The sequence below is a fragment of the Tamandua tetradactyla genome, chromosome 9 (genome assembly GCF_023851605.1).
Source record: "Tamandua tetradactyla isolate mTamTet1 chromosome 9, mTamTet1.pri, whole genome shotgun sequence".
Lineage (NCBI taxonomy): Eukaryota > Metazoa > Chordata > Mammalia > Pilosa > Myrmecophagidae > Tamandua > Tamandua tetradactyla.
Window position 1 is genome coordinate 55,874,298 of NC_135335.1, and position 13,265 is coordinate 55,887,562.

At 40.3% G+C, this 13,265-nt stretch overlaps 1 protein-coding gene across 4 annotated transcripts in view; it reads left to right on the top strand.

Moving 5' to 3' along the window:
* ADCY2 (adenylate cyclase 2) overlaps positions 1-13,265 on the top strand; it is a 430,316-nt gene that overhangs the window by 311,579 nt on the left and 105,472 nt on the right. For all 4 annotated transcript variants that reach the window (XM_077116823.1, XM_077116824.1, XM_077116825.1 and 1 more), the window contains 5 exons: positions 3,617-3,775; positions 4,566-4,698; positions 6,044-6,220; positions 9,025-9,068; positions 12,921-13,001. In XM_077116823.1, coding sequence (XP_076972938.1) covers positions 3,617-3,775; positions 4,566-4,698; positions 6,044-6,220; positions 9,025-9,068; positions 12,921-13,001 — 594 coding nt within the window. The remainder of the gene's footprint in view (positions 1-3,616; positions 3,776-4,565; positions 4,699-6,043; positions 6,221-9,024; positions 9,069-12,920; positions 13,002-13,265) is intronic.

The window sequence follows — 13,265 nt, forward strand, 5'->3', positions numbered from 1 at the left end:
GCATTGAAGAGTTTTAGAGGAAAGAATCCTTACATTTTGGCATTTCACCAGTTGTTCTAGTTTGCTAGCTGCCAGAATACAACACACCAGAGATGGACTGGCTTTTAATAAAAGGGGATTTATTTCGTTGGTCCTTCAGAGGAAAGGCAGCTAACTTTCCACTGAGGTTTTTTTCTTACGTGGAAGGCACAAGATGGTCTCTGCTGGTCTTCTCTCCAGGCCCCTGGGTTCCAACAACTTTCCCTGGGGTGACTTCTTTCTGCACCTCCAAAGGCCTGGGCTGAGCTGCTAGTGCTGAGATGAGGAATGCCAAGCTGCTAGCTTTGCAACGTTGTGCTCTCTCATTTAAGCACCAGCCAATTAAGTCAAACGTCACTCATTGCAGCAGACATGCCTCCTAGCCGACTGCAGATGTAATTAGCAACAGATGAGGTTCACGTACCATTGGCTTATGTCCGCAGCAACAAGACTAGGTATGCTCACCTGGCCAAGTTGACAACTGAATCTAACTAACACACCAGTTTGTTAGTAATACCATACATCTCTAGAATCTTATTACTGTCGCCAGATTAGAGGGAACCTTCCAGAATTCTTGCTGATTCCTTAACTTAAGCTTTAAAACTAGCACAATGGCTGTGAGCCCCAGTCATCTGTCACTCACGGACCAAAGGAGGGCCCATTTTCCCTCTGCTACATGTCACCTGTTCATACCTGTTCAGTGTGGTTTACAAGGCACTCAATAATCCATATGTTGTTTTGCCACATCCCTAATAAAAGGTAGTTTGTCATTCAGAATTCGCCAGAGAAACAGAAAAGACAGAAGATTTGTTTGCAAGGAATTGAATCACACAATTGTGGGAGCCAGTATGTCTGAATTTTGTAGGGCAGGCAGGCAGGCTGGAAATACAAGTCCATGCTGAAGACTTAAGACCAAATTTCTTCTTGGAACCCTCAGTTCCCATTGTTAAGTCCTCCAATAAATTGGCTGAGGCCCACCCACATTGTCAAGGGTCAGCTCCTTTATTTAAGATCACTTGATTGTAGATGCTAATCCCATCTGGGAAATACTTGCACAAAGACTTCCAGGCCGATGCTTGATCAAACAAATGGGCACCATAGCTGACCAAGCTGACATGTAAAATAACCCATCAGAGACAACGACAGAGAGGGCAAGCTCCATGAGTCTTTGTCCGTTCTCTCGTATGTACAAGGTAAGTATTTGCTTTCCCATTTATGGGACCTCAAAGTAGAAAAAGAATCAAGAATTTGAAATTTTTTTAACCTGGTGAGGAGAAAGGGTAAACGTTGGCACTTAAATTTTTGCCAGAGTGGCTCAGGTTTTTCATAGGAACCAAAGACCTGTGTCCAGGGACAAGTTTGCCGATTTTTTTTCCCTTCCATATTTGGATCTCCAGCCTTATTTGATGCCTCATTTTCTATAGGCTAAGACACCGTTACAGAACATTTCAACTCCATGCAAAGCACTTTTGGAATATTCCCAAGGCTTGGAGAGATTTTTTTGGGTTTTGTTGGCATGAAGATATAAACTGTTTTCTATTAAGGAAGTCATAATCAGGATCCTAATTGTACAAATAATTAAATTTATCTAAGCTATGAATTTGTCCACTATTGTTGTAAGCCTTAAGCAATTATTTCTACATTTTTCTATAGAACATTCAGATTGCATCTATATTTGTCTTTTGGCCAATCAATTCAATTTGAACCCCTGATCAATTCATTTTTCTAAAAATGACACAAAGGACATGGTGATTGTTTTAGAGTGACTTCGCTATACAGTCAATTCTGTCATAATAGCCAACCTTAGAGAGCTTTGTCTTCCTTTTTTGCATTCCCTCTCAGCTCTTTACTGCCTAAATCTGTGTAAGCAGGAATGCCATGATTGGCACTATTCTCTCTCTACAACATGAAAGATTAAGAGCCATTACAAGTTCTATAATACATTTTCAGAATCTTCATCTCCCAATGACAGAAACACAATAAATCCTTCCTAAGTGAGTTCATTCAGTTAATAGAATTTGTGCAGAGTATGTGCATTACCTCAGGCAAGAAACATTGTTCGCTATATCCATACCTAGGATCAGCTCTTTGTCCTAAGGGACTGACACTCAGAGCAGAGAGAAGCACCAACTGGGCATGGTACCCACTCCCAGGGTGGCTGGAGGGCTGAGGAGAGAGACCAGGAAGCCTTCAGGAATGAGGCTATGCCTGGTTCTCTGATGGGAAAGCAATGCAAGTTGGCCACATGGAATCCACTCACCTTCCCGGGAAGCGGGGCTGAGGGAGGGGCAGCAGGAAGGGGAAGCATCCTGAGCGGAGGCCCAGAGGCAAGAAGCACATATGCTGGCACAGTCACAGCACTCTCCGCGGGGGAGGGCAGAGCAGCAGGAGTTGGGTCTGCACCTTCATGCTGATGCTTTCCTTGAGAGCCCTTAAATGGTTTAAGTGATCTGTATAGTGCTAAGTCCTTATTATTATGCCCTTTTCAAAAAGACAAGAAACATTGGGAGAGAGAGAAAGAAAGAAAAAAAGAGGGAGGGGGAAGAGAGGAAGGAGGGAGAGAAAGCTGAAGGATGGGAGAAAAGAAGAAAAAAAGGAAGGAAGAAAGAATCTGGTACTTGTTATCCTTAGTAACATGATAAGCATCATGCTTGCCTATGTCACCTTTTGGATTTTTCTAGCCGTATCACTGTAATACACACCTCACAGCACTTACCTCCCAGTGGAGTTCTCATCAGCATTGCTGTTTCCTCCTCATTTGCTCTTGAGGTAATTCCCCCACGTACCTAGAGATAACAGCCTGTACACTTCTTTTACAATAATGTTTCAACTGTTGATATATTTAGTGGCAGACCTAAATAAGCATGGCCATGCATCTCCATTTTCTCTTCGTTGAAATTCTTCACTGGGCTCTGTTTAATGAGGAGGCAGTAAGGTCCTAAATTTATCTTAAATGATTTTTTTAAAAATTAGCTTCTTTTTAATGATACCTTATACATTATCATGAGCCCTATAAAGAGGCATTTTTCTCTTTGTTAAAAGATGCGCATGATCGAAAAGCTTTAACCTTGTGCTTATTTTAAAAAACCAAAAAAACCTCCATCCAAGCTAAAGTCATGAAACTCCCAAATAAGCTGTAGTGGTTTTTATCAGCAGATACATCCAGTAGGAACTTACCTTGTGCTGAACGTGAGAATTACAAATAGCTCCCATGACTATTTCTGACAAGGAGAGATGAGGCAAGTCAAGGTCAAATGAGTCTAGCCCGAAATCACAGAGCAGGTGCCAGCCTGTGATAAAGGGCTTAATGGACACTGGGTGAAAAAAAGCAGCAGCTGATCAGCTGTCCATCGCCATGATCTGGGCTGACCCACCTTTAATAGCCAGAGCATCAGAGTACCTGCTTTAATCTGGGAGTGGGAAGGAAGAATACCCTTTCTCTAGACTCTTGGCAGTAACCTTGTGCCTCAGAAGGAATTCATGGGACTGTTTCGACAGTCTGAGGAATTTGGAACTATAATGAGCTTGGAAAATCAGTCAGGGGCTGAAGACAGGTGAGGCTGTACCTGGCCTGTGACTTCCTTCTGCTTTTCCTTAGGAAGGTGCGGGATGCCACTGGAGTTGACATCAACATGCGCGTGGGCGTGCACTCCGGGAATGTGCTCTGTGGCGTCATTGGCCTTCAGAAGTGGCAGTACGATGTGTGGTCCCACGATGTCACCTTGGCCAACCACATGGAGGCTGGAGGCGTCCCCGGGTAAGACCGGGTGCTGCGCTTCTCTCTAAGCAAGTTCAGCACCGACTGCCCAGTTTTCAGTCTCTTCCTATCATCTCCCTTATCAGCATGCTGCTCATGCCCCAGAGGCCCTTAGATTAATCAAACATGAACTCTCACGCCCTGACTCCATCACCTCCATGACCCATGGTCAAAGACTGTAGAGATTAAGTCCTAAATTATAGGCTTTTACTTATTTGCAAATTTATGGATAGAGACCTATGAATTAAAGATATTTGATAATGCAGTCCAGAAATCAGGTTTTTCTGTTACTGGTAACCTCCAAAACTGATGTTAATAAAATCAGCAAATTGCACCTTCCATCTCTGAATAAAAGGGCATATTTTCAGACGAGAGCATCTTGATGCATACGGTCTTATTTGGAGGAACATGGCAGCAGGTGTTTAGAAGGAAAACCCATACTTTTTAAAGCTCATCACACTTCCTAAAATGCCTTTGGCATGTGTTTCAGAAGACACCCTCACACACACAAAAGGTCAAGTTTTTATTTGCTTACATTCACAATGCAGGTTCCTGCAAGTGCCAAGAAAGGCCAAATATTAGTAGCTCCTGACTTCTAAAAGCGTCTTTCTAAGGTAGTGATTCATAGAATATAAACTTTAATTGCAGGCAGTTTTCCCGGGGACATATTATAACACTTCTGTCATTTGGGGAAAAATAAATTATTTCTGAGACCACAAATCAATAGAAAATCTTGCTTCACATTTATCTTTATACATGTGTTGATGGTGCTATTAAAATGGAATTTCAGACGTGTTCACATCTCTTCGGTCACACTGGAGCACTTAAATGGAGCTTATAAAGTGGAAGAAGGATACGGTGATGTCAGGGACCCATATTTAAAGCAGCACCTGGTGAAAACCTATTTTGTAATCAACCCCAAGGTCAGTATTGTTGTAAACAATCTATAATTAGCCTATTCCTTTTCCGAGTAAAAAGGGAGAGGTGCAAATTAGAATTATAGGTAAGTGCTAATTCTTACCTCTAAAAATACTTTAAATACATATGGCGGTTCAATTGTGAAGGATGTTTTATAGCCATAAATTCAAATATTTGGTAAAAAAAGCAGTTGGCCCGGGCCACTTGTCGGTGTGAGGATGGTGTTGATGTGAGTTGTTGGGTCCTTGTGTGTGCTGGTCGGTGCTGCTTCTGAATGCCTCACAGTGGGCACCACCTGGAATGCCCAGCAATCTGGAAATTAAATAAAAGGGAGATTGTGTCTAAGCCCTCGAAGATAAAAATCTAATGAGATGCAATAGTATGAAAATATAAGAAAAAAGACCCAAGGAGAGATTGTTAAAAGATAAATAAATGTCACATACCCATTTGCGAGTTGATGTGTAGATATTTCTAACTCCTATAAAATAAAATCCTCTATCACCAGGAATACAATGGCCTAGTAATCATGACCCTCCAACCAGCCCAAACAGTGAAGGGGCAACCCTGGCTGTTTGCCCCAAAAGTCAGGCAAAACCTTCCCTTCTTTTGACTCTCCCCAAGTTCCTGCCAAGTAGATATCATCACTAAATACAGATTAAGAATCTGATGTTCATATTGGTTAAGAAAATTCCCCAAGATGGCACAGCTGGTAAGGGGTGCAAATAGCAGCAAGAAAGACCTCTGAATGGTCAAAAACCAATATCAGAACATCAAGGAAATCAATATAGACTTTTACTCATGGGAGCGTCCCTGAGACCCCAGGTTTTGCCTTTATAGGCAAACTTCCAACCAACTCAACAACTGATTTGGAGAGAGAGGCGGGACAAGCAGGAGGACCAGCCAGCGGCGGGAGGGGGATGGAGAACACAGTATGTAGACAAAGAGTTTAATGTCCAAGCCACAAACACAGAGTTTGCTTAGCTTCAAAATCATAGCCCCAAATTCACTACAGCTGTACTTTAGAAAATACACATCCACCAAGGAAAACTTCAGCATATTCTCTTTAAAAATCTAATTTGTAAAATGTCCATTATAATGGCTATTATTTTTCCTAAGTTTTATGTAAAGGAAGTCTTGCTGTTTGGCTAAATCCCTCAGTTCGCACCTTGTTCCCCTAAAATATGCAAAAATGAGGCAGAAGCCATAGAGAGTGAATGGCATGATCTTAGAAATATAAATTTAGCCACGGAAAACTCCTTAATGGAGGTTGGGAGTGAACAAGGGTCTAGGAACAGAAAGAATGAGATGTGAGTCTTTGACTCGCCAGGTAATGCTGTGTTTTCCACCCAGGGAGAACGGCGGAGTCCCCAGCACCTCTTCCGACCCCGACATACCCTGGATGGGGCCAAGATGAGAGCATCCGTCCGCATGACCCGGTACTTGGAATCCTGGGGGGCGGCCAAGCCTTTTGCCCACCTGCATCACAGAGACAGCATGACCACTGAGAATGGCAAGATCAGCACCATGGTAGGTCGCTTGGGGCCATGGGCCAGCCAGGTCGCCCCAACCAATGGCTCTCCATCTCCTCCAACGTGACCCTTGTCTGCAATGCGCAGAGTGACCCTTCATCAGCAGCCTGCAGGCATTACAAATTCATAACCCAATGTTGCAATGCTGCAACTGAAAGTAGCAACTGCATACAATTGACCATTTAAATATATTTATTTAATTTATAAGTAAATAAATAAATATATATATATTGCTATCAAAAAGTAGAAAGCCCGGAGCATCTTAATAAAAAACAAAGGCATGGTGCCCTGAAGGTTTGAGTAGCATCATCAAGACTGTCTTTCTTATCCAGATATTCAGGCTGTTTGGGCAGCCACGTACATTCAATTTCTGTAGTTCCTTATTTACATAATTCCTACTTCCAACATACGACAAAACATTAACGTGCCTCACAACAAGAACATATATGAGAAAATGGCTCAAATGGGAATAGAAAATAGAGAGACACACAGGAAGAGGGAAAAGTAATACAGCTCAGCACTTAGAGTAATCCCAGTAGGATTGTTAGGTTTTAAAACTCTGAGTAAAATTCCATGTATAGTGGCATTAACTCTATTAGAGATTCAGTTGAGGGAAAAAATTAAATGTGATGTTACATAATTCTCATTGGCTGATGACAAGAAATGTACAAGGTTGTAAAGTGAAATTGAAGCTTTCCCGTTACTGAATTATAAAAGGATTTCACCATGAAATCACAAGTCCCCAGGTGATGCTGTGCAGTGCCTTACATAAGATGCAGCAATGCATTGGGCTCATCATTTCACTGTGTCCTCCATCAATCCTCAATAAATTAAAATATTGCTCATGGAAGCCATTTCTTCAGGTTCCTCCATCTTCCTGCAGGCAGGGTTAGTGTTATTCAAGAAGTTGTTTTGAATTGGCTCAAGAAGTTGGAAATCTGTTTGCTTGCGACTTTGGTAAAAATTGTGAACCTTTACCTGCTTTTGGCCTTGTCTGTAAGGTAGTGCCTGTCAACCTTGAGCAGGCATCAGAATCACAGGGTGGGCTGGCTGAAACACACATTGCCCAGTACCAACTCCAGAATATCTGATCCAGAGGATCTTGGGTGGGGCATGGGTATTGTTGCCAAGTCCCCCAGTGATGGAGGTGTTTCTGGTCCAGGGGATAGCCTTTGAGAACTTCTGCTGTCGAGACCCCCTGTGTCCCACCACCTGTGGGGCATCTAATGCAAAGTACCACAGCCTTCACCAAGCCCCCTTAGAGTAACAATGTCCTTTGCGCCTTCAGGTCTTAGGAAAGATAGACTTGCAGTTGCAATAATTTATTATAGCCTCTGTGAACTTCTGAAGTGTCACTAAAACAAGTCCATGATTCCAACTGTGTCATGGATGAAATTGAGGCATTCTTTCTAGCAGTTATTAGGAATTAAGGTAATTTACATCATTGATTTATGTCAAGATAAGAGAACTGGCTTCTTGTTTACTTGTGCAGAAAGGCATGTATCCCGGGCACCTAAAGCGATGTTTATCAACATCTGAATGGTTTCAGATTAACTTTAATCTATTGTTATGTGTCAACATATGTATCTCAAGATACATTTGGGAGTCTCTAGGGCTTCAAGCTTCAGGAAGATGTTAATAAAAATCAGAGAACCTTTCTTAAGTTTTCTTAACAGCAGTCATAGTAGAAGCCAAGGACAAATATTAGCAGAAATATAGGATATCTTAGGAAAATATCAAGACTTTGGTTAGCTCAATAAGCCCATAACACTATTAGTTAGCTGTATCTCTTACTCATTTCAGAATCTTTCTAAGATTTCATAGTCTTCTTATGGATACATGCCAGAGTCAAGCAACTGTCATTACCATAAAGTTGTGTCTCTCATCTGATTCACCTATGCAGATTACCGCTGTTTCTTGAATCAATATTGATAGAACCAGTGAAGAATGAATTATCTTACACTATGTGATAAAACTTGGAATTCAATTATTTTTTAAAAAACACCTTACCCGGGCAGGCATTGATGGCTGACCAGGCAGAGTTCTTGCCTGCCATGCCAGAGACCCATGTTCATTTCCCGGTGCCTGCCCAAGTGAGGAAAAAACAAAACAAAACAACTTCCTCTTCCCTAGGCTAAATACATCTTATGATCTAACCTTGGAGATCCAAAGAGCAAACTAAGTGTCTTGGGAACCACTTTGTTCCAACTGTTATTTTTATTTCCATCACATATGTGTGAAAGTATAACTATTTTTCAGTCTCATTCCTCTTTCAGGAACTATCAGCACTTATCCATTGATTTCTTCTTTTTATCCAGTGATTTATGACTTCATATAATTCAGTTGATGGGTACCATTTCTTGACAGCCCTGTTCAGTGATAAAGATTGGCTATAGATATGTGGTTTTATTTGTTGTTGAAAGCATTTTTAAATGTTTGTCTGATGCTGAGCTATATTTGAACATAATTATAAGTAGTCTGCAGTGACTCTAAGAATAGCCTTCTGCAGGTTGGGGTTTGAAATCATGTCTGCAAATATCAGGATGCAAATTTTTAAGACCCAGACAATAATCCTGATGTTTCCAACACCTGAGCACATATATTTCACCGACATTCTTAGGGTAAACTGAGATTTTGGCCTTGTTTCTCATGTGATGAAGATCCTTATCTCTATGTGGGTAATTATTGGTTTATCTAAAGGATATTTTTCATGATAAAAGAAAAAATATATTATACATTGTTATCACTGCAAAATTCTTCTTGAAACATGTTTGTGACAACTATTAACTTTTTTTTTAATAGGATGTACCAATGGGTCAGCACAATTTTCAAAATCGCACTTTAAGGTATGGTATATCTCCCATGATCTAATTTTAAACACCTGTTGTTTTTTGTTTATTTCTGAAAGCAATTACCATCAATTATAGTAATTTTGAAGGCTACTTCTAAAATAGCAGCTACTGTGAAAAGCCCTATTAAATTGCTTTCAATTTCTAAAAATAAGACTATTATCATCATGTTATTAGAATTAAGAGAAGGAAAAGGAAAACACCACCTGGTAGAAACTTTAAATTGTTTTCTTAAAATAACTCTTCTTAATATTAAAAGGCAGTACAAAATTGAATCATCCTAAAATGAATATGCTGCTTCAAATTGCATTTTTTGTTGAATCCTAGAGATAAAGGAAAAATAATCCCAGCCTTTCTAGAGTGAAACAAATCCCCCAGCCACAAACTCAAAAAGGAGAAAAACTTCTCACAAATGGCCATACTGTAATCCACCATAAAATAATGTGTACTAGTCCTTTGCCTTTTTAATGTTCCTTCATCTTTTGGTTCTTAGTTTCATTTTAGTATTGGTTTGAATTAAAGTGTTTCTTATTGAAGACATTAGGATAATTAGTGAAGGAACCAAAATGCAAGCCAGCCTTCCTTTTCCCACAGGAAGATCAGTTTATTTGGAGGTATCAATAGTTGTACAGAAACAAAGAATAAAGCAAGGTCCGATGTATTTTCTTGGATAAAATTTACTGAATCTAAATAAAAAATAAACACAATTAAATCACTACCTGCCCTAGCATAGAAATAGTACAAATTATCCCAGAGTCCTTCTATGTGCACATGGGCAGGCACCAGGAATCAAACCCCGGCCTCTGGCATGGCGAACAAGAACTCTGCCAGCTGAGCCACCATGGCCTGCCCACTTTATTTGTTTTAATGCATTCAAATTTATATTTTGTAAAAAATTTGAAATATTAACATTGGATATAATAATTATGGTCCTTTTGTTATAAGGATAAGTGGATTGGGGGGTACTGAGGTGTTAGTTTTAAGTGACATATGTTATATTGAAAAGAACTTAAGCTAATTTCAGTGATAGTATGCACGCCATTGGACCTTGAGAAAGTGTGACTCTTCAGACTGAGAAGAGGCATATCTAGGAGGAACTGTCCATGGAAATTGTATGCCTTTCTCTTGGTGTTTGATGCCTCTTCTATTATCTCCTCCCCCCGCCCCCCACTGCCTTGCCACAATTCTGCTCCAATTACAATTTATCTATTACAATTACAGAGGGAAATGCATCATGGAGCCCCCATATTATGTGGGGACAACGTTGTCTGGGATGAAGGCTGTATGGAAGATAATGATAATGGTTACCATTCTTCCATGTATAAGCACATGGAAAATTTAGTTTAATCCCTCTGGATTAGCTACTCTGAGTGGACACTATTGCCCTGATTATTCCAAAAGGGAAGAAACCAAGACTCAAGTTACGAGAATTGCTTGGAGTTAACACATTGGCAAGGGCAAGCCAGGATTTGTCTCCAGGCCTGGGACTCCCAAAGCCTGCACTTCTCACAATTCTCCCATCCCACCTGCTGTACAAGAGACTTTTTATAGTTATTCCACTTTCCTCTGTAGCTGTGATCTTTAAGGACCTCATATTCTCATAGAGAGAGCCTGGCTTGTTAATAAGACTCATTGGGGCTCCCTGCCACCACCTGGATTTGTCATGCTGAGTGATAAAACCTCTCTGGGCCTCCAGCTTTACCCACCAGTTGGCCCCACAGGACATGAAAGCATTAGCTGAGATAATATAGGACCTTTTCTGTGCTTCCTTGCATGTGATAGTCACAGGAAGGAAAAGAGTAGGCCATAGGAAGACGAACAGTAGGGCACGCAGAGGCAGGAACAGGGACAGGAAAATCCTAGAGCTGAAAGTCAGACAAAGACCTGGTCAGCGGATCAAGTGCTCCTGGTGTGTGGTCTGTTAGCCCCCAGGCGTCCTACCATCCACATGGCAGAGGACACAACACCGCAGAGACTGGAACACTGCCCAGATATTGAGAACAGCCATCCAAATAATTACCAAATACTAGAGCTAGATAAGAGCTACCACTCCTTGAAAACTCCATGTACCACAAGAAAACTATACCAGGTACCACGTGGGTATTATCTAAGCTAATCCTCGGAACAGATTGATGAGCAAATGCCATCCTAGCCCTGAGCATAATACTGAAACACAATTTGCCTTCTTCAAAGAGCCTGGAATTTGGTATGCTGAAGCTTCTTAATTCCTGGCTCAATATCTATAGGGACATCACTTAATATCTATCATTCTGCTTTTGGAATCAAGACGGTCTGTTTTAGTTTATCCAGGCTGCTATGACGAATACCACACAATGTGTGGGCATAAACAAGAAGCATGCATTGGCTAACCATTTCAGAGGCTAAAAGTCCAAAATGAAGGTGTCGGCGAGACCATACTTTCTGTGCCTAGAATGTAGCATTTTGGTGCAGGCTTGCCCCAACTGATGGGGGCTCCTTGGTTTGCATTTTTGCCTCCCATCACATGGGGACCTCTCCTTACATCTGCTCCTCCGGTTACTGCTGATTTTGAGTTTTGGCTTTTCTCCTAACTTCTGGCTTCTGCTTTCTTCTCTTTATAAGGCTTCCAGTAATATGGATTAAGACTCACCCTGATTCAGTTGGCCATACCTTAACTAAAGATCACAACTTGAAAAGATCTTATTTACAATGGGTTTACACCCATGGGAATGCAGATTAAAATTAAAGCTGTCTTTGTTGTATGGAATTCAACCTACCACCCTGCCTTTGACCTGTTTACAGAAGGCAGGACTTCAAAGCCCAAACCCATAAATTTAGGATGATGGATTAGAATATCCGTCCATTCATTGGTGATAATTCTGTGAGATTGATTTACAGGTAGATGTGATGCTACATATTTAGTTACTGTCATCCATATCTGGAGAAGGTTCTGATCTCAGAAGTTATTTCTCTTCCAGGTTGTAAGACCTGCTCAATGAGTAATTTAAAACCAGAACACAGAGAAGTGAAGCGTTTGTCCCCTGGTTAACTCGGAATCCTTGCACCAGGTTCTAAGCACAGGATAGTTTGGGCTGGTTGGCAGCAGCCAGGCTGTGCTGTGAATCTTTGCAGTAGATTTCAAACTTTAAAAATACGTACTATTTCTGTTTTCTTCCCTTCTTCAGTTTTCTCCTGCTAATTGTCGAATTGCCATGAGAAATTCTTATCATTTTGGCACATATATTTATAAAGCTGACAATTATTTGCTTCTGAGTGCAAATCAGGGAATCTTTTTGAGTGGGCTTCAGATATAAATGGGGCTTTCTGGAAATAGTACTTTTGAAGACTGGGGGACATTTAAATACATACAATTAAACTCTGATATGCTTAATAATAAGACTGTAGTTCTGCAAGTTCTTGAAAACTGACCCAGGAAGACATGAGTAAGAAATGATTATTTTGTCAATCAAACCAAACTGAATCTCTGCAGGGCAATTTCCAAAGGCAGTGTGGCCTGTTAGAAAGTAAAGTCCCCAAGCCAGCCAAGTCCAGGGCTAATGTCTCCTTAAAATAGAAAGTTCTCAAACACCAGCTACGTATTTTTCAGTATTGCTGTTTTACTGCTTGGTTTAGTTTTACTCTGAGTGAATGGTAAGGTAGCATCTTTGCTACACCAAAATCTCTAGTCAGTTTGCTCAATCTGCAGAGCAGCTGTATGTTCATAGAGAAAAGGCTACTCGTAGAATATTGTTTCCTTCTTTCACTTTTTATTCTAATAACAGAATCAAACAGAGGTTGTGGCATCATAGAAATAGGCTTATTATTGATTTTAGTAATAATATTATTTCCAATATTTCTTTTTTCATATAGAACAAAATCACAAAAGAAAAGATTTGAAGAAGAATTGAATGAAAGGATGATTCAAGCAATTGATGGAATTAATGCTCAAAAGTAAGTACTTTTTAATCTTAAATTATCATTTATCTCTTATTTCAAACTCTATTATTTGAAAATAATGTCATACTTCCCAGAAATATTTCACTACAAACTCTGTAATATGCTTATCATGAAAAAATCAGTTTTTTGAGATAATTCATTCATTTCACCTCCCTTTTCCTTAATAATAGCTTTTGTTAATAATATTTCATCTTTTTTTAGTATTTTTAATTCCTTTCTAGACAGAATGTGCTCTCCAAGTAAATTGCTGATAAGAAA